General features: G+C 47.6%; 1 protein-coding gene across 1 annotated transcript; it reads right to left on the reverse strand.

Annotated features, from left to right (window-relative positions):
* Positions 1-1,313: 1,313 nt before the first annotated feature.
* prorsd1 (prolyl-tRNA synthetase domain containing 1) lies at positions 1,314-9,655 on the reverse strand. Its single transcript, XM_079249258.1, has 4 exons — positions 9,505-9,655; positions 8,687-8,812; positions 8,504-8,593; positions 1,314-1,921 (listed from the first exon to the last, which is right to left on the reverse strand). Exons 1-4 carry the CDS (start codon positions 9,583-9,585, stop codon positions 1,709-1,711), a joined length of 510 nt encoding a protein of 169 aa, XP_079105384.1. The 5' UTR covers positions 9,586-9,655; the 3' UTR covers positions 1,314-1,708.
* Between the last annotated feature and the right edge of the window lie 12,804 nt (positions 9,656-22,459).

Raw genomic sequence — 22,459 nt, forward strand, 5'->3', positions numbered from 1 at the left:
TTGCTTCTCTTCATGGTTTGGAAATCTGCTGGTACTTCTGGGCGCTCATCAGCTGTGAGACGTCCAGGTAAACCTTCGTCTGGGTGTGGGCATCCGCCACCAAGCCAACAAACCGTCTGCCCCTGCTGGAGCCTCCAGACATTCACCATGCTGACCACTACAGGCAACATCGCATGGTGCGTTTCCTTTGCACCCAGAGGAGAGAACCCACGCATTCACAGTGATTAGTGAAGAATAATTAGACACTGTTGCCAGGTTTTTGAGAATGGCGGGATCCTAGATCCCGCTCCATTGACTTGTCATGCTCACCAATCAGTGACCTGCCATCTGCAGACATCACGCTTCAGGCCGGACTCCACCAGCTTGGAAAACCCCAAAACACTAGCAGAGCCGAGCAGAGTAGGTACCGGGAATGTTACCAACATGTTGACACTTAGCTTTATTAGCTGCATCTTGTTTTTCCTGTTAAATCATCGTAGAACTTGCTTTTATCCCATTTAGTCCCTGTCCCAACTTCTCCAGGCACGTCGCTGCCATGAAATCCCTTCAATGTTCCGATTCATCTGCCAACTTCCACATTCAGGATGTTTTCTTGGCTCGGTTTTAAATTAGATTTCTGTGAAAAATCTCTGACTTCTGATTTGTATTTCCGTTTGACTCGGAATCCCATCCCATGAAGTTTTCAGGAAAATTTCAACAACTTCCCAGAAGACTGAGTAAGTTTTTAAACGGCACAAAACGACTCCTGGCCTTGTATGAACTACGATTTCATTGGTTTTACTGATCAACTTCAGTCAGACGAACTCAGCCTGCTTTTATACCCAATCCTGACACCTTCACGTCACCCATTAACCTGCTGATTGGAGAATATTCCAGAACCGTGTTCCTGGATGTTCTCCAAGATTTTCTGGCTTTATTTAACTCAAACTACTTTCACTGAGTGTGTTGCTGAATTAAAACACATTTCTGCCTTCTAAATAATCAAATCTGTTTCCTAGCTTTAGTTTAAGGGTGTCCATACTTATGCTTTTTGCTTTCTTGAAACATTCTTTATTCCGACTGATTTGTTTAATGTTTTAGGTGGAAACGATTAACCTTGTGGCACTTCCTTGTGCTGAATGACTGGGTTCTTTGCACTTTGCAGCTCGGCGTGTACCCGTACCCGGCATGTTGGGGCTTGTATGACGTTACGGTTAAATCCTGTGGAATCAGGATCCGGAGAGCTCAAACTGATCTTCTGACAGGAAAATAACATGAAAAAGGTTCAACTCTGAGCCGAATCTCTGCGAAAATAAAAACCAGGCACAGAAAGATGAATGCTGAGAAGATTATAAGATGATTTATTATTTATGGAAACAACAAAGACATGCCGTGTTTCCCGACCGGGAGACAGATTCCAGGAACAGCTCATTTGTCCACAAAGTGGACATCAGCAGGTACTTTTCCTTTCTGTTCTGAAAGATTTGTCTTCATGTTCCATCAAATAAATTCAGTTTGTGTCACTTCAGCATAAAACCTTGTTTTAAAGCTTTGAAGCAAACTTAGTTCATCCTGCTGGGACCTCCAGCTCCTTCTCAGCTGCTGTTCAGACAGGATCCCTGCAGGATGCACCTGTACAGTTTTTGACCCGCTCCAGGTCCAGGTCCAGATCCAGGTCCAGGTCCAGATCCAGATCCAGTCCAGATCCAGTCCAGGACATCATCCTACTCTACTCGAAGCTCTCCAGGATGGGCTCATGACCCGTCTCTTTGAGGAAACGCAGCAGGTCGTCTGGTCGGAGACCCATGGTGGCGGCGTTAGTCATGGGGTGGAAGTAGACCATCTGGTGACCTCCTTCCACCAGATCCCGATCCAGGACCAGTTTCACACTCTGGTCCTTATCGAAGAGCAGAGCGAGAGCTGTTGCGCAGCCCTGACCCACCTGAGAGGACGCAGAGACAGGAAGCGAGTCAGAAACAAGTCAAAGACAAAATGACGACAACAGGTTCACAGAAGTTTTCAACAATTTAAATAAAATCGCAGAAATATTCACCAAAAAAAATCACCATTTATCAGCTCCACCTGTTCAACTTTCCATTACCACCAGCACAGCCTGAGTCCTGCTGCTGACCACGTCCATCCCTGGTGATGAGGTGGAACGGGAGATTCTCATGGTGATGAGGTGGAACGGGAGATTCTCATGGTGATGAGGTGGAACGGTAGATTCTCATGGTGATGAGGTGGAACGGGAGATTCTCATGGTGATGAGGTGGAACGGGAGATTCTCATGGTGATGAGGAGGAACGGGAGATTCTCATGGTGATGAGGTGGAACGGGAGATTCTCATCATGATGAGGTGGAACGGGAGATTCTCATCATGATGAGGAGGAACGGGAGATTCTCATGGTGATGAGGTGGAACGGGAGATTCTCATGGTGATGAGGTGGAACGGGAGATTCTCATGGTGATGAGGTGGAACGGGAGATTCTCATGGTGATGAGGTGGAACGGGAGATTCTCATGGTGATGAGGTGGAACGGGAGATTCTCATCATGATGAGGTGGAACGGGAGATTCTCATGGTGATGAGGTGGAACGGGAGATTCTCATGGTGATGAGGTGGAACGGGAGATTCTCATGGTGATGAGGTGGAACGGGAGATTCTCATGGTGATGAGGTGGAACGGGAGATTCTCATGGTGATGAGGTGGAACGGGAGATTCTCATGGTGATGAGGTGGAACGGGAGATTCTCATGGTGATGAGGTGGAACGGGAGATTCTCATGGTGATGAGGAGGAACGGGAGATTCTCATGGTGATGAGGTGGAACGGGAGATTCTCATCATGATGAGGTGGAACGGGAGATTCTCATCATGATGAGGAGGAACGGGAGATTCTCATGGTGATGAGGTGGAACGGGAGATTCTCATGGTGATGAGGTGGAACGGGAGATTCTCATGGTGATGAGGTGGAACGGGAGATTCTCATGGTGATGAGGTGGAACGGGAGATTCTCATGGTGACGAGGTGGAACGGGAGATTCTCATGGTGACGAGGTGGAACGGGAGATTCTCATGGTGACGAGGTGGAACGGGAGATTCTCATCATGATGTGGTGGAACGGGAGATTCTCATGGTGATGAGGTGGAACGGGAGATTCTCATGGTGATGAGGTGGAACGGGAGATTCTCATGGTGATGAGGTGGAACGGGAGATTCTCATCATGATGAGGTGGAACGGGAGATTCTCATGGTGATGAGGTGGAACGGGAGATTCTCATGGTGACGAGGTGGAACGGGAGATTCTCATGGTGACGAGGTGGAACGGGAGATTCTCATGGTGATGAGGTGGAACGGGAGATTCTCATCATGATGTGGTGGAACGGGAGATTCTCATGGTGATGAGGTGGAACGGGAGATTCTCATGGTGATGAGGTGGAACGGGAGATTCTCATGGTGATGAGGTGGAACGGGAGATTCTCATGGTGATGAGGTGGAACGGGAGATTCTCATCATGATGAGGTGGAACGGGAGATTCTCATCATGATGAGGTGGAACGGGAGATTCTCATGGTGATGAGGTGGAACGGGAGATTCTCATCGTGATGAGGTGGAACGGGAGATTCTCATCATGATGAGGTGGAACGGGAGATTCTCATGGTGATGAGGTGGAACGGGAGATTCTCATGGTGATGAGGTGGAACGGGAGATTCTCATGGTGATGAGGTGGAACGGGAGATTCTCATGGTGATGAGGTGGAACGGGAGATTCTCATGGTGATGAGGTGGAACGGGAGATTCTCATCATGATGTGGTGGAACGGGAGATTCTCATGGTGATGAGGTGGAACGGGAGATTCTCATGGTGATGAGGTGGAACGGGAGATTCTCATGGTGATGAGGTGGAACGGGAGATTCTCATGGTGATGAGGTGGAACGGGAGATTCTCATCATGATGAGGTGGAACGGGAGATTCTCATGGTGACGAGGTGGAACGGGAGATTCTCATGGTGACGAGGTGGAACGGGAGATTCTCATGGTGACGAGGTGGAACGGGAGATTCTCATGGTGACGAGGTGGAACGGGAGATTCTCATGGTGACGAGGTGGAACGGGAGATTCTCATGGTGATGAGGTGGAACGGGAGATTCTCATGGTGATGAGGTGGAACGGGAGATTCTCATGGTGATGAGGTGGAACGGGAGATTCTCATGGTGACGAGGTGGAACGGGAGATTCTCATGGTGACGAGGTGGAACGGGAGATTCTCATGGTGATGAGGTGGAACGGGAGATTCTCATCATGATGAGGTGGAACGGGAGATTCTCATGGTGATGAGGTGGAACGGGAGATTCTCATGGTGATGAGGTGGAACGGGAGATTCTCATGGTGATGAGGTGGAACGGGAGATTCTCATGGTGACGAGGTGGAACGGGAGATTCTCATGGTGATGAGGTGGAACGGGAGATTCTCATCATGATGAGGTGGAACGGGAGATTCTCATCATGATGAGGTGGAACGGGAGATTCTCATGGTGATGAGGTGGAACGGGAGATTCTCATGGTGATGAGGTGGAACGGGAGATTCTCATGGTGATGAGGTGGAACGGGAGATTCTCATGGTGATGAGGTGGAACGGGAGATTCTCATGGTGATGAGGTGGAACGGGAGATTCTCATCATGATGTGGTGGAACGGGAGATTCTCATGGTGATGAGGTGGAACGGGAGATTCTCATGGTGATGAGGTGGAACGGGAGATTCTCATGGTGATGAGGTGGAACGGGAGATTCTCATGGTGATGAGGTGGAACGGGAGATTCTCATCATGATGAGGTGGAACGGGAGATTCTCATGGTGACGAGGTGGAACGGGAGATTCTCATGGTGACGAGGTGGAACGGGAGATTCTCATGGTGACGAGGTGGAACGGGAGATTCTCATGGTGACGAGGTGGAACGGGAGATTCTCATGGTGACGAGGTGGAACGGGAGATTCTCATGGTGATGAGGTGGAACGGGAGATTCTCATGGTGATGAGGTGGAACGGGAGATTCTCATCGTGATGAGGTGGAACGGGAGATTCTCATGGTGATGAGGTGGAACGGGAGATTCTCATGGTGATGAGGTGGAACGGGAGATTCTCATCATGATGAGGTGGAACGGGAGATTCTCATGGTGATGAGGTGGAACGGGAGATTCTCATCATGATGAGGTGGAACGGGAGATTCTCATGGTGATGAGGTGGAACGGGAGATTCTCATCATGATGAGGTGGAACGGGAGATTCTCATGGTGATGAGGTGGAACGGGAGATTCTCATCGTGATGAGGAGGAACGGGAGATTCTCATGGTGATGAGGTGGAATGGGAGATTCTCATCATGATGAGGTGGAACGGGAGATTCTCATCATGATGAGGAGGAACGGGAGATTCTCATGGTGATGAGGAGGAACGGGAGATTCTCATGGTGATGAGGTGGAACGGGAGATTCTCATGGTGATGAGGTGGAACGGGAGATTCTCATGGTGATGAGGTGGAACGGGAGATTCTCATCATGATGAGGTGGAACGGGAGATTCTCATCATGATGAGGTGGAACGGGAGATTCTCATGGTGATGAGGTGGAACGGGAGATTCTCATCATGATGAGGTGGAACGGGAGATTCTCATGGTGATGAGGTGGAACGGGAGATTCTCATGGTGATGAGGTGGAACGGGAGATTCTCATGGTGATGAGGTGGAACGGGAGATTCTCATGGTGATGAGGTGGAACGGGAGATTCTCATGGTGATGAGGTGGAACGGGAGATTCTCATCATGATGTGGTGGAACGGGAGATTCTCATGGTGATGAGGTGGAACGGGAGATTCTCATGGTGATGAGGTGGAACGGGAGATTCTCATGGTGATGAGGTGGAACGGGAGATTCTCATGGTGATGAGGTGGAACGGGAGATTCTCATGGTGATGAGGTGGAACGGGAGATTCTCATCATGATGAGGTGGAACGGGAGATTCTCATGGTGACGAGGTGGAACGGGAGATTCTCATGGTGACGAGGTGGAACGGGAGATTCTCATGGTGACGAGGTGGAACGGGAGATTCTCATGGTGATGAGGTGGAACGGGAGATTCTCATCATGATGAGGTGGAACGGGAGATTCTCATGGTGATGAGGTGGAACGGGAGATTCTCATGGTGATGAGGTGGAACGGGAGATTCTCATGGTGACGAGGTGGAACGGGAGATTCTCATGGTGACGAGGTGGAACGGGAGATTCTCATGGTGATGAGGTGGAACGGGAGATTCTCATCATGATGAGGTGGAACGGGAGATTCTCATGGTGATGAGGTGGAACGGGAGATTCTCATGGTGATGAGGTGGAACGGGAGATTCTCATCATGATGAGGTGGAACGGGAGATTCTCATCGTGATGAGGTGGAACGGGAGATTCTCATCATGATGAGGTGGAACGGGAGATTCTCATGGTGATGAGGTGGAACGGGAGATTCTCATGGTGATGAGGTGGAACGGGAGATTCTCATCGTGATGAGGAGGAACGGGAGATTCTCATGGTGATGAGGTGGAATGGGAGATTCTCATCATGATGAGGTGGAACGGGAGATTCTCATCATGATGAGGAGGAACGGGAGATTCTCATGGTGATGAGGAGGAACGGGAGATTCTCATGGTGATGAGGTGGAACGGGAGATTCTCATGGTGATGAGGTGGAACGGGAGATTCTCATGGTGATGAGGTGGAACGGGAGATTCTCATGGTGATGAGGTGGAACGGGAGATTCTCATGGTGACGAGGTGGAACGGGAGATTCTCATGGTGACGAGGTGGAACGGGAGATTCTCATGGTGACGAGGTGGAACGGGAGATTCTCATCATGAAGAGGAGGAACGGGAGATTCTCATGGTGATGAGGTGGAACGGGAGATTCTCATCATGATGTGGTGGAACGGGAGATTCTCATGGTGATGAGGTGGAACGGGAGATTCTCATGGTGATGAGGTGGAACGGGAGATTCTCATGGTGATGAGGTGGAACGGGAGATTCTCATGGTGATGAGGTGGAACGGGAGATTCTCATCATGATGTGGTGGAACGGGAGATTCTCATGGTGATGAGGTGGAACGGGAGATTCTCATGGTGATGAGGTGGAACGGGAGATTCTCATGGTGATGAGGTGGAACGGGAGATTCTCATGGTGATGAGGTGGAACGGGAGATTCTCATCATGATGAGGTGGAACGGGAGATTCTCATGGTGACGAGGTGGAACGGGAGATTCTCGTGGTGATGAGGTGGAACGGGAGATTCTCATGGTGATGAGGTGGAACGGGAGATTCTCATGGTGATGAGGTGGAACGGGAGATTCTCATGGTGATGAGGTGGAACGGGAGATTCTCATGGTGATGAGGTGGAACGGGAGATTCTCATGGTGATGAGGTGGAACGGGAGATTCTCATGGTGATGAGGTGGAACGGGAGATTCTCATGGTGATGAGGTGGAACGGGAGGTTCTCATGGTGATGAGGTGGAACGGGAGGTTCTCATCATGATGAGGTGGAACGGGAGATTCTCATCATGATGAGGTGGAACGGGAGATTCTCATCATGATGAGGTGGAACGGGAGATTCTCGTGGTGATGAGGTGGAACGGGAGATTCTCATCATGATGAGGTGGAACGGGAGATTCTCATGGTGATGAGGTGGAACGGGAGATTCTCGTGGTGATGAGGTGGAACGGGAGATTCTCATGGTGATGAGGTGGAACGGGAGGTTCTTGATGCTTCAACTCCATATGGAACAAAATCTATGAGGAATGTTTCCAACAGCTCTTGAATCTTTCACACCAAAATTTAAATATGGGGCCTGAGACAGTACTATCAGGTGGACCTGATGAAGAGGATGGTGAGTGTTTATCATTAAGTTTAGGACCAAAGTTCTTCATATGACCAACACAGCTGATGTTGGACACTTGCAGCCGCAGGAAATTTTAGAGCGTTTTAGAGAAAAAGCTGCGGTGTAGTCCAGGTTATACAGAGTATATCCACTTCTAAACCCCCTGTGATGCTGCTGTTACAGTTACAAACATCCCTCCACATGGAGCGACGTCGCCCAGCAGCTCAGCTAAGGTCATCTATGCTTTACTGGTGCAGTTAGCCATCAGCTGCGTTAACTTTAGCCTGAACATCGACATCATAAAGATTTATGTATATATGTCTATGAGCCAGTCTCTTACCAGTCTGTGTGCCAGTACTGGTTTAGCAAATATACCGATGGATTTTTAGGATGAACAAAATATAGTGGTACACATACACGTCCCTTTTTTTTAAACTGCCTTTCCTGTGTTTTTTTTTTTGTTTTTTTTTTATTCAAAACGGGCGAAAAATTGTGAGTAAACCCACTTCTCAAGGGACCACTACACCACCAGACAAAAAGTTTTTTTTTATCAAATCTGCCCCCACAATAAAAACTACAATAGCTCGATGTGAAGAGAACAGACACTAACAGTTTAACAATAAGCAGAAACTCGGCTACCTTGAGTTTTTCAAGCATGGCTGCTTCGTCTGCAAAGCGCAGGCTGCCGCTGCCAACACCAAGCTTCTTGGCGAGGTCGTTGAGGTTCACCTGCAGGCAAAGAGAAGGGATTAGCATCATCAGGTGTTCAGGTGAGGAATTCTAACCAATAAAGGGAGAGGGTTAGTGCAGGGTGTGGCTCACAGGCCGGTCGTGGCGGGCCGACACCAGCCACAGGTTTTTCTTCTTCTTGTCCTTCAGGAAGAGATTTTTAGTCACAGCACCGCTCACTTCCTGCAGGTGAGGCATCATCTCCTCCACCGTGAACACCTACAGGGGAGGGAGGTACAGAAAGGTCAGAGGACAGCTAGGAACTTCCAGCTTCATCATACTGAGTTTCACTGCAGGAGAACAGACTGGAAGAGAAGGGCGCCCTCTGCTGGCTCACAAGGTCACTGCGTCCAAAACTTGTCAGACCAGTTATGAAAACTTAGTTAACAACAAACTGCTAACCAACCAACGACACTGTATTCCGTCTTCAGACTACTTATAAAATTCATGTTTAACAATAAATAAGCTTTTTTGAATCCCCGATAGGTGATGATGGTTCCACCAGATTCCCTTGAAAAACTGTCTTCATCTGACATTAAACCAGTTCTGTGTACAAAACAATAAAATAAACCATCTTAAGATTAGACGTGCTGTAAAGTCCGGCTAAAAACCAAAATGCAGTGCAGAACCTGTTTTATTAAAATCTTAACTTTTGTGTCCACGTTTTAATCTCCTGCAGAGAAAAAAAACCAAAACAAAACAGAAGTTTACCTCATACTAATAAATAACAGCGAACAGAAAGCTGGGTGTTACTGCATCAGAAAATCTCCTGAAAAACATCCGAAGATGTTCAGAAGATTTATGGTAGCTAAATAGTCTTAAAATATTTCACTCGGTGAAAAAAGTGTTATTTGGTCATTTCCAGTCAACGTGTCACATCATAGTGTGTGTGTGTGTGTGTGTGGCTTCACCGGTGGGTGCTCCACGCAGCTGGTCTGGATGTTCAGAGTCTGCAGACATCTCTCCAGCTCTGTGCGCAGATCCTCGGACATGGTGGAGGAAACAGGAACAGAAACGACGTACAGGTGGAGGGGACGTGAAAAGCAGCTGCACCTGGCTGGAAGTCCGTCTTCCTGTTTACTGGATCCGGGTTGGGTCATGAAGTCAGAGGATGTAAAGCGCCATCTGCTGGAGAAATGCGCAGAAACAACAGCAGCTGCCTGAAAATAAAAGGTTTCTCTGGTAATATTGTCAGATGTGGAAACGTCTGGATGTAAAGTTAAACTTCAAAACCTAAAAAAAAAAAAACCCCAAACTTTCGTTTCACGTAAAGCTCATCTTGTGGCTATATCACAGCATCCTCATTGTTCACCAGTAACCGTCAGATTTTTGTTTCGTTCTCGTTCGTTCTTTTGGTTAGAATAATTCAGTGATGTGAGGTCGGACTCTTTTCAAACACTTTCAAACACTTGTCTGTTTGAGCTCAGCTTCCTGAGAAGAACCAGTGTTCTGCTGAAATGTGCTACCGCCTAGAACAGGGTTGTCCAAAGTCAGTCCACCAGGGCCGCAGTCTGGCAGGTTTTTAATCATCAAACTTTATTCCACACACATCGGTCCATATCAGCAATTTAAAAATAAAAACACAACAACAACTAAAAAAAAATTATAATCTGTCCTTGCTCCAATACACCTGACTCAAATAAAATGGATCCAACAGCCTACAAAACTCTACATAATGGCTTATTGATTTGAGTCAGGTGTGTTCTACCAAACGTTGAAATTATTAGTCAGCGTGTCCTGGGTCTTCCCCGGGGTCTCCTCCCAGAGGGACGTGCCTGGAACACCTCACCAGGGAGGTCCAGGAGGCATCCTGACCAGATGCCCGAGCCACCTCAACTGGTTCCTCTCGATGCGGAGGAGCAGCGGCTCTACTCTGATCTCCTCCCGGATGACTGAGCTCCTCACCCTATCTCTAAGGGAGAGCCCGGCCACCCTGCAGAGGAAACTCATTTCAGCCGCCTGTATACGAGATCTCCTTCTTTTGGTCACGACCATAGACTGTATATAAAAAGATGGGCGGAGCCTCCGTGACATCACCTGTAGGTTTCTGAAAAGCTGAACTGAAGCACGGTGGACAGTTCCTACCGTCACCATCTTGGCAGGGGCATGGGTGTCGTCTTTCCCGGAAAATACAAATATGGGCAAAGAGGTGGAGCTGAGAGGCGGGCTGTTAGCGTCATGGTGGATGATTGACATCGAGCGAACGCTGAGCTGCCTGTAGCTAAGAGCTAACACAGAGATAACAGGAGCTAACCAGCTAACAGAGGTAAGCGGGCTAAAGCTAAGTCACGTTGTTAACCAGCTAAAAACTGCCGTTGTTCTACGTTCTTCTATTCAATTCAACTTTATTTATATAGCTTCAAATCACGGCAATGCCATCTCAAGACGCTTTACAGACAGAGGGGAAAACATAATGAAGGCCAATTCATAACAGCCTATATAAGGAAACCAACAGATTGAGTTGAGTCCAACTCAATCTCCCATCCTGAGCAAGCACACTGGCGACAGTGGGAAGGAAAAAACTGCCTTTTAACAGGAAGGAAACCTCCGGCAGAACCCGGCTCAGGACAGGCAGCCATCTGCCTCTGCTGTGTGGGGGGAAGAGGACAGAAAGACAACAGACAACAGGAACTGCTACTCCCGGCCAGGGAGACCTGCTGAGACAGGAGACATACATGTTAATGATGCAACACTGTTATTGGGGGGGGGGTAAAAAAAGAGAGAAAGAGAGAGAGAAGGAAGCTCAGTGTATCAGTGTATCGCTTCTGACTTGAAGCGGGAGTCCACCGCCATAGTCGACCGCCGGAGTCCACCGCCATAGTCGACCGCCGGAGTCCACCGCCATAGTCGACCGCCGGAGTCCACCGCCATAATCGACCGCCGGAGTCCACCGCCATAATCGACCGCCGGAGTCCACCGCCATAGTCGACCGCTGGAGTCCACCGCCATAGTCGACCGCCGGAGTCCACCGCCATAGTCGACCGCCGGAGTCCACCGCCATAATCGACCGCCGGAGTCCACCGCCATAATCGACCGCCGGAGTCCACCGCCATAGTCGACCGCTGGAGTCCACCGCCATAGTCGACCGCCGGAGTCCACCGCCATAGTCGACCGCCGGAGTCCACCGCCATAATCGACCGCCAGAGTCCACCGCCATAGTCGACCGCCATAGTCGACCGCCGGAGTCCACCGCCATAGTCGACCGCCGGAGTCCACCGCCATAGTCGACCGCCGGAGTCCACCGCCATAGTCGACCGCCGGAGTCCACCGCCATAGTCGACCGCCGGAGTCCACCGCCATAGTCGACCGTCGGAGTCCACCACCATAGTCGACCGTCGGAGTCCACCGCCATAGTCGACCGCCGGAGTCCACCGCCATAGTCGACCGCCGGAGTCCACCGCCATAGTCGACCGCCGGAGTCCACCGCCATAGTCCACCGTCGGAGTCCACCACCATAGTCGACCGCCGGAGTCCACCGCCATAGTCGACCGCCGGAGTCCACCGCCATAGTCGACCGTCGGAGTCCACCGCCATAGTCGACCGCCGGAGTCCACCGCCATAGTCGACCGCCGGAGTCCACCGCCATAGTCCACCGTCGGAGTCCACCGCCATAGTCGACCGCCGGAGTCCACCGCCATAGTCCACCGTCGGAGTCCACCGCCATAGTCCACCGTCGGAGTCCACCGCCATAGTCGACCGCCGGAGTCCACCGCCATAGTCGACCGCCGGAGTCCACCACCATAGTCGACCGTCGGAGTCCACTGTTGGAGTCCACCGCCATAGTAGACTGATAAAAAGATGTTTTTCTTTTCTTTTCTTTTTTTCTGGAAAAGTTATACCATGTAACGCCTCACAAAGGAAGCAAGCTGTAGAACACCTAAACAGCCTGATAGCAGCGGACAAGTAAAGCCAACTCCAGGAAACATAAATAACACATATCCAAACAAAAAACACTTCACCTCCATCTCAACCTTAAACATCAACCTGAAGAATTCAATTCAATTTCAATTCAATTCAACTTTATTTATATAGCGTCACATCACGGCAATGCCATCTCAAGACGCTTTACAGACAGAGGGGAAAACATAATGAAGGCCAATTCATAACAGCCTATATAAGGAAACCAACAGATTGAGTTGAGTCCAACTCAATCTCCCATCCTGAGCAAGCACACTGGCAACAGTGGGAAGGAAAAAACTCCCTTTTAACAGGAAGGAAACCTCCGGCAGAACCCGGCTCAGGACAGGCAGCCATCTGCCTCTGCTGTGTGGGGGGAAGAGGACAGAAAGACAACAGACAACAGGAACTGCTACTCCCGGCCAGGGAGACCTGCTGAGACAGGAGACATACATGTTAATGATGCAACACTGTTATTGGGGGGGGGGGGTAAAAAAAGAGAGAAAGAGAGAGAGAAGGAAGCTCAGTGTATCAGTGTATCGCTTCTGACTTGAAGCGGGAGATCGGGTACCTGTCAATCAAAAGGGCACGCCTCTAAATATGCCAAACTTACTTTTAAACGGGCGAGTTAGAAAAAAATTCACTCCCCCCACAGTTGTCATGAAGGTAAACCTGACCTATTAAACCAAAAATGGATTTTTGTACCAGGCTGTAAACATGTTTATTTCTGCTGTAAAGATGTTTATTTCTGCTGTAAAGATGTTTATTTCTGCTGTAAACATGTTTATTCCTGCTGTAAATATGTTTATTTCTGCTGTAAACATGTTTATTCCTGCTGTAAACATGTTTATTCCTGCTGTAAACATGTTTATTTCTGCTGTAAACATGTTTATTCCTGCTGTAAACATGTTTATTTCTGCTGTAAACATGTTTATTCCTGCTGTAAACATGTTTATTTCTGCTGTAAACATGTTTATTCCTGCTGTGAAGGTGGTCTTTTTAACATGGGAGTCTATGGGGATTTGCTCTGTTTTGGAGCCCCTTGTGGATGAAGTGGGAACTGCAGTTTTATAAACTTCTGCATTTACCAAAACCTAAAAAATGTAACAATTTATTTTTTGGTATTTTAATCATTAATTATTGTTCAAATTATTTGTGTTGTCTTCTGCTTTCTGGTGTCCACCAGGGGGAAGGAGATAAGTATCTTATGGTGTACAACAGGGTTCTGAGTAAAGTTTCAACTATAATTGTCTCAGAAACTGTATGTATCCAATATGATACGTTTAACTTTACAGGACTGACTGAAGGACAGGCTGGCAGTGGTCCACTTCCACCTGAACGACATGCGTTATGAAACATACCTGTTATGGCTGAAGCATTAGCTCACCTCGTTGACCCAGTTTAACACAGAACACAAGGCTGATCTTTATTTGAATCTGTTGCACTTTCAGCAAATGAATATTACACAACTGTTGAGATTTGGGTCAGAGCAGCATCCACAGGTAAAGGGGAAGCACAACGTTCACACTGATGTGGTTTGAGATTTTGCTGTCATGAAGGCTGAAAAAAAGAACCAATCCAAAGATTTTACCAAACAAAACCTGCCCAGTGCATGTTTGTGATGCTGCTGTGCCTTTTTATTCTTTTTTATTGTAATCATCGGTCCTGATATGGCAACACTGAACCTGGCAGGGAAAGAGAAGGTAGGAAGAGAGAAAGAAAGAAAAAAAAAAGGGATGAGAGAAATATACAAAATTAAAGTGTGAAGGGAAAAGTTGGCTAAGCTGCCAATATCACAGTGTATACACACACACACACACACACACACACACACACACACACACACACACACACACACACACACACACACACACACACACACACAAACTGTCACCAAACTATGGTACTACAGGACACCTCATATAGAATAATAATGGTATATAAGACACACGTTGTAAACATACCTGCAGGGAACCTGATACACATAAATATCAGCAACTTTCAGTAGAAAGTAGATGAAAAAGGACAACTGTTGTGGGCATGTGTTATCATGCAGTAACAGGAACCGTGTGTTTGTTAGAGGACCACAGCCAGGCCTCGAAGCGTCAGGAAGGAGCCGGAGATCAACCCGGCAGGCCCATCAAGCACAGAGCCCAGGCCAGCCAAAGCAGAGCGAGCTGCCGGCCCACCAAACCCAGAGCTGAGGAGATGAGTAGCACGGGACGACAGCGAGCAAGCCCGGCAGGCACCGAGGGCCAAAGTGCAGGCCACACGGAGAGCCAGAACCCCACAGGCCCGAGGACGCCCCACTTCCCCCCGACCAGAGTGGGAACAGCCAGAGCAAAGCTACTGCAGGCCAGCACCACCGTGATCTCAGAGCTGGGCACCCAAAGGACCAGAATTTGTTTGCAGCGACCGCATGTCCCCCGACCAACCATCCCTCCCACCCAGAACCTACCCACCGACTCCCCACATTCTCCCATCCACCCTCTCTCCCTCCCCCACCAACCTTTCCTCCCACTCCGTCCCCCCAACAAACAAACCCGGAAGTTGCCCCTCCCTACCCAACGAGAAAAAGAAAATTCATCCCCTGCATGAGGTGTAGCGTTGCATTGTGGGTAAATCCATAGCGATGGCGTTAAGGGTCCTCTGCCTCGTCTGGTGTTCATACTGCGTCCATTGTTGCAGTGGATTTCTGCAGGATACTTGCATAAGACACAATAAAAACCCAAAACAGCCATAGTTTGGTCTCCATGTTTAACTGGCAGGTGGAGGAAACAGAGTTTTCTTCTTCACGCCGGTCTGGTCCTCTCTTCTGCTAAATACTAGTGCAGCGCCCCCTCTGGTGGGAATGGGGAGATATTAGTGTAATGGTTTGGCTGGTTTCACCAAACACGGTCTCGGTTGGCATGGATACACCCCCCTACAACTGGACCCAGTCCCCAACCGGACCCAGTCCCCAACTGGACCCAGTCCCCAACCGGACCCAGTCCCCAACCGGACCGAGTCCCCAACTGGACCCAGTCCCCAACCGGACCCAGTCCCCAACCGGACCCAGTCCCCAACCGGACCGAGTCCCCAACCGGACCCAGTCCCCAACCGGACCCAGTCCCCAACCGGACCAAGTCCCCAACCGGACCCAGTCCCCAACCGGACCGAGTCCCCAACCGGACCGAGTCCCCAACCGGACCCAGTCCCCAACCGGACCCAGTCCCCAACCGGACCGAGTCCAGCAGACTGTCCTGATGGAAATGCAGCCTCAAACCTTTTTATTCCAGCGGTTCTGATGGCTAATGAGAGATCGCTAGCTAGCAAAACGGAGAAGCTCAAGATGTGAACAAAGTCTAAAAAAGAATGCAGAGATTGTTGTTCTTCACTGTGACATGGTTGCATGTCACCATGAAGATTTCTCAGTTGTACTGATTCAATCATTCATTCATGAAAATAAGAAGTAAGCCTTCAGTGAGGCGGTGAGGTTTTTGAAGACAACACGATCAACTGAAAACCAAGATGAGAAAGTGGAGGAGGACTACAGGAGGATGTTCCAGCAGAACACCGTGAGGGATGTGGTCAGGAATGAAGAAGATGGGATCAGACTGACGGAGGTCTGGATAATGAGCTGAACAGGGTCTTGGACAGGTTCAGTTCTCCCCGTGTCCAGCCTAACACACCCTCCATGATCCAGTTTTCCTGGCACCCTGCAGCTCAGTCACAGCCCTGAACATGACCCCTTCGCCCTCAAATGCAGCCATTTGAAATAGTTGTGTGGAATATTTTTGCTGTTTTGTTTGCAGCCCACTCTGTCTGGACTGGAGACTTAAATTTGCTTCTCAGGTACCGGAGTTGCTGCGTTCGAATGGAGGAAGTTGCTGACACTCTGACAGCACTCATCTCCAGGGTTAGCTCGGTTAGCTTTTAGCTACAGAAAGCTCGGAGTTCGCTCGATGTCAATCATCCACCATGACGCTCACAGCCCCCCTCTCAGCTCCACCTCTTTGCCCATATTTGTATTTTCCAGGCGAGATGACGCGCATGCCCCTGCCAAGATGGAGATGGTAGGAACCGCCCACCGAGCTTCAATTCAGCTCTTCAGAAACCTACGGGTGACGTCACGGAGGTTCCGCCCATCTTTTATATACAGTCTATGGTTCAGACATCAACTGGCAACCACTTTCCACCACTAATTTCCACTTTTACACACTGCATGTTTGTTCTTTTCTTTAATAAATCTATTTTTGTGTATAAACAGCGTTGCCTTCCCTCATTGTTGTGGGTCGTGATGACAGCTAAATATAAAATCACCTCAAAACATCCCTGGAAAGCTTTACAGCTTAAAGACTGCATGGGGAAAGTACAGCAAAAATATAGCTTAATGTCCAATACTGTCACTATCATTTGTCAAAATATGCAAGTATCTGAAGGTGCAGCATCTAAATTTTATAACTTAATAGGAACCAGGACCGTCCAGATCACGGTCAGGTAAGTCAGAGCCAGGAAGGAGAGGGGATGTCACAATGAGATGTTGTGACTCTACTGTGGTTTATGGATTAACGACAGCAAACATTTGGCTAACTGGTTAAATTGGTTTAATATGTTTTATACTGGTAAGACAAGTAGTAAAATGAGTACACAGAGTTTATTGGATTGTTTTATTGGTTCATGGTGTTTGTGTGAAGAAACCTGGAGTCATCCATATTAGGCTTCCCTGTAAAGATAAGACTGGAGTAATGGGTAAAGTAGATTTAAGGCTCCTGAAGGATGTGCAAGAAACTGATTTTGTGGAGAATGGATTTTTAGAGTGGGGTTAATCAGGTTCTGGAGAATTTAAGTCTGATTGTTGGGGTGGTTAGAGCTTTGTAAATATCTGTATAGTTTCTGTTAAAACGTTAATGTAAATATCTTTGTGTTTTCTGTGTATATAGCTGTTTTGGGAACCTTGGGGAATGGTATGATCCAGTTAAGCTTGGTTATATAAGCAGGCAGTTTTAATCAGTCAGGTTGGTTCTCTGAGTATGGAAAATAAAGGTTGACAACTATATGTCCAGTTGTTTGCCTCTTCTGTGTGCTTCCCATGATGTTTGCCTCCGAGACTGCTGACTGAAGTTCACAGGGGAGGAAGGTCCAGCATGGCAGATGCAAGGTGGGGTTTAAGTAGCTGGGAGTTGATTGACTGGAGGTGGATGATCCAGGGAGTGGCTGAGGAGAAGCAGACAGGTGTGGATGTGTCTGCAGCAAAGCCAGGTGCGGGTGTGACCGATCCTCCTCATCCTTGTTTATTTCTCTCATCTGTCTCATCTTTCCATTAATGTGTTCATTATTCCAGACCTCCCATCTGCATTTCTTCACTCCAGTTCAAAAGTAACTTCTTTTCTTTACATGTTCATCTGTAACTGGATGCTCTGCAGTTGTGTTACTGGTACCTGTTTGGTCCAAGTTTGTTTTTGGGTGCCTTATAATTCATTCAGAATAAACTTATTTTCTCTAAGGTAATACTTGTCATTCATTAATAACTAATATTAGTTCTATTGATGTCATAAAACTGACTGTTATGGCCCCAGGCCTTGGCTTCTTCTTATTTATTGGTAAAAAAAAAACAGGACCAACTCCAGCAGGACATAAGCAACTGTGCCATCACCCATCCATGATAGTCTAGATCTGGGATACCTTGCCTGTGATTGGCCCACTTGTCTGCTGATGAACATTCAGGGCAGTTGTGGTGGTTTCCAACAGCTTGCCATCTGAAGCTTGGTGTTTTGGCGACTTGTTGAACCATCGTTAAAGTTGCCTTTCAGGAAGTCTTCACGGTGGACTGTGTTGGGATATCTTGTAATGTTTCTGACCTGTGAAACGCTTCTGGCGTAAAGGGGTTTTGTCTCTGGCGTCACGTTTATGGTTGGGTAATAAACATTGTGTTTATAACCATTTCTTTTTGTCTTTAATGTTGCTGCCTCTTTCCTCTAGCAGAGTTGGGTTGTAACATTGACCAATCAGAGGAGAAAACACACCAGCCACAGGCTCCACCAGAGTCTCAAAACTCCAGCCGTCCATCGAGCAGGTTGGTTAAGCTGAGCTGCAGTGGAGGAACTGGTCACTGCCATAAGGACATTGGGACACGTATATGTCCATGGTGAACTGATCACGTCTCATGAGGATGATTCTCTCCTGGAAAATACGTTGCAATATTCAAGGCGGAACCAATGTCCTCCCTTCTGATTCCCAGCGTGAACATTGGTTGCAACCAACCACACACACTCAAAGTCCTGCTGGGTCAGTTTGGATCAGAGACATTCCCCGCACGTTCCTGCATCAGCAATCAGTCATGCAGAAGTCCTGAGATCCACATTATTTCCACCAAATAATTCTCTGTTAAGACGTGAGATAAATAAGGTTCATGTGACAAGCAGCTTCAACGAGTCTGCTTCTGCAGATATCTCACTCATGATATCAGATTTTAGAAGTTAAGGTTTAATTCACATCCCTGGAATATAAACTGTAAAGTTAGGAAACAGTAGATTTATACATTATTTCAGCTTTAAAATGCGGAACTGAAGGCTCGACTGCACTAAGCTGTAGAACTGATGAGAGTTTATTTCAATCAGGGGTGGGACTAATGGGTCCGATTAATTCATCACAGTAAAAATAACTTGTAGAAAATTGACTTATTTAATCATAACATGTGCTGCACAGTGGCATAGTGGTTAGCAATGTGGCCTCACAGCAAGAAGGTCACTGGTTTGATCCCCAGCTTGGACAGTGGCCTTTATGTGTGGAGTTTGCACGTTTTCCCATGTATGTGTGGGTTCTTTCTGGCTTCCTCCCATGTAAAAGACATGATGTCAGGTTAACTGGTTACTCTAAGTTGCCCCTAGGAGTGTGTGGTTGTGTGTCCCTGCGATGGACTGGCGAGCTGTCCAGGGTGTACCCTGCCTTTCGCCCCAAGACTGCTGGGATAGGCTCCAGCTTTCCCGCGACCCTTCATCGGACAAAGTGGTTAGGAGGATGAATGAATGAATAGTTGTAGCATTTACCAGCGTACAGTTTCCTAGTACACTTATTGTACTGATGCACACAGGACCCTGCTGCTAACTTAGCAACATTGGTGCTTTATTTAGCATTTTTTCAGGCCGCTTCAGTGAATCTATTTTAATAAAAAGTGATTGTCAACAAGTTTAGCAACTTTTCTGGTGGTGTGTGAAATCTTAGTGAGTAACGTCACAAATATGTACTGATCTACACGGCAGCAGCTGCAACGTAAGCTCTTCTCCCTGCCCATCTAGATGAGCACCTAGAAGATTGTTCCTCACACTGCATTTGGCTTCAGGCTGCTCACTTCTGCTGCAGGACCAGACTGAAGCCACAACACAGTCTGCTTTACTGTCACATACTGAAGCCTATAAATTAAGAGTTTAATTGGAAATATGGAAAAAGTTAAAATTATTCCAACATTTTGTAGATTCTAAATTAGAGAACAGCTGGAGCTGGTTGGCCACTTCAACTTGGCCAGGGATATTTTCTATTTCTTTCGAAACGTTTTAAACGCATTTTTCCAGACATTACTAAAGCTGAGGTGTACAGTATTAATGTCTGTGTCCATTATTTGCTTTAATCAACCACTTAAGTCAATTTAAATAAAAAAAAAGTTGCTTTTTTTGGTACAAATATATGCTAATATGCTAACAGATCTGAGGGAATCGCCTTTTTGCATCTAAACCACCACGCTACCATGCTGTTCTTCCAGTGTTGAACCACTGACAGATCAATACATTCTAACCCAACCAAGTGTAGAGCTGATGCAAGCAGGTTCCTTTCCACTTATTTTCAATATGATCGATTATAGTCACACATAAATTGGCTCAACTAAACAGAGCCAATTTTTCATTGCTACTCAGTGAATCATCCAATATGCTGTAGAGTAATAAATATGTACAATAGTAGAATAGTAAATGTGTAATACATTCATACATAGATTATAATTAATTTGTCTCAGTGACTAACAGGAAAAAGATGACAGAATATTCATATTGTAGAAAATATTTAAATGTTTTATGGAAATGTTTAGAAAGGTATAACCATCCATCCATCCATCCATCCATCATCGATCCCTCCATCCATCCATCCATCTATCCATCCATCCATCCATCCATCCATCCATCCATCATCGATCCCTCCATCCATCCATCCATCCATCCATCATCGATCCATCCATCCATCCATCCATCCATCCATCATCGATCCCTCCATCCATCCATCCATCTATCCATCCATCCATCCATCCATCCATCCATCCATCCATCATCGATCCCTCCATCCATCCATCCATCCATCCATCATCGATCCATCCATCCATCCATCCATCCATCCATCCATCCATCCATCATCGATCCATCCATCCATCATCGATCCATCCATGCATCCATCCATCCATCCATCATCCACCCATCCATCCATCCATCCATCATCGATCCATCCATCCATCCGTCCATCCATCCATCCATCCATCATCGATCCATCTATCCATCCATCCACCCATCCATCAATCATCCATCCATCCATCCATCTATCCATCCATCCATCCATCCATCCACCCATCCATCATCGATCCATCCATCCATCCATCCATCCATCCATCATCCACCCATCCATCCATCCATCCATCATCGATCCATCCATCCATCCGTCCATCCATCCATCCATCCATCATCGATCCATCTATCCATCCATCCACCCATCCATCAATCATCCATCCATCCATCCATCTATCCATCCATCCATCCATCCATCCATCCACCCATCCATCAATCATTCATCCATCCATCATCGATCCATCCATCCATCCATCCATCCATCTGTTTGTCCATCCATAATCCATCCATCCATCCATTAATCATCCATCCATCCATCCATCCATCCATCCATCCATCTGTTTGTCCATCCATCCATCCATCATCCATCTGTTTGTCCATCCATCCATCCATCATCCACCCATCCATCATCCATCGATTCATCCATCATCCATCCATCCATACATACATCCATCCATCAATCCATCCATCCATCCATCCATCAACCCATCCATCCATCCATCCATCATCGATCAATCCATCATCGATCCATCCATCCATCATCCACCCATCCATCCATCCATCCATCATCGATCCATCCATCCATCCATCCATCCATCATCGATCCATCCATCAATCCATCCATCTATCCATCAATTCATCCACCCATCCATCATCCATCCATCATCGATCCATCCATCCATCCATCCATCCATCCATCCATCCATCCATCCATCATCGATCCATCCATCCATCATCGATCCATCCATCCATCCATCCATCCATCCATCCACCCATCCATCAATCATCCATCCATCCATCATCGATCCATCCATCCATCCATCCATCCATCATCGATCCATCCATCCATCCATCCATCCATCCATCCATCTACCCATCCATCATCCATCCATCAATCCATCCATCCATCCATCCATCCATCCATCCATCCATCCATCATCGATCCATCCATCCATCCATCCATCCACCCATCCATCATCCATCCATCAATCCATCCATCCATCCATCCATCCATCCATCAACCCATCCATCCATCCATCCATCATCCATCCATCCATACATACATCCATCCATCTATCCATCATCCATCATCGATCCATCCATCCATCATCCATCCATCAATCCATCCATCCATCCATCCATCAACCCATCCATCCATCCATCCATCATCGATCAATCCATCATCGATCCATCCATCCATCATCCACCCATCCATCCATCCATCCATCATCGATCCATCCATCCATCCATCCATCCATCATCGCTCCATCCATCTATCCATCCATCATCCATCAATCCATCCATCCACCCATCCATCATCCATCCATCAATCCATCCATCCATCATCGATCCATCCATCCATCCATCCATCCATCATCGCTCCATC

This window comes from Telmatherina bonti, assembly GCF_933228915.1.
Source record: "Telmatherina bonti genome assembly, chromosome: 11".
Taxonomy (NCBI): Eukaryota; Metazoa; Chordata; class Actinopteri; order Atheriniformes; family Telmatherinidae; genus Telmatherina; species Telmatherina bonti.

Bases quoted from the DNA above. Each gene is read 5' to 3' on its own strand.
- prorsd1 (XM_079249258.1), bottom strand. From the start codon at position 9,585: ATGTCCGAGGATCTGCGCACAGAGCTGGAGAGATGTCTGCAGACTCTG. The intron at 8,813-9,504 runs GTGAAGCCACAC...CCTCCCCTGTAG, and splicing joins GCTGCGTGGAGCACCCACCG to GTGTTCACGGTGGAGGAGAT. The intron at 1,922-8,503 runs GTAGCCGAGTTT...GCGTCCTCTCAG, and splicing joins CCATGCTTGAAAAACTCAAG to GTGGGTCAGGGCTGCGCAAC.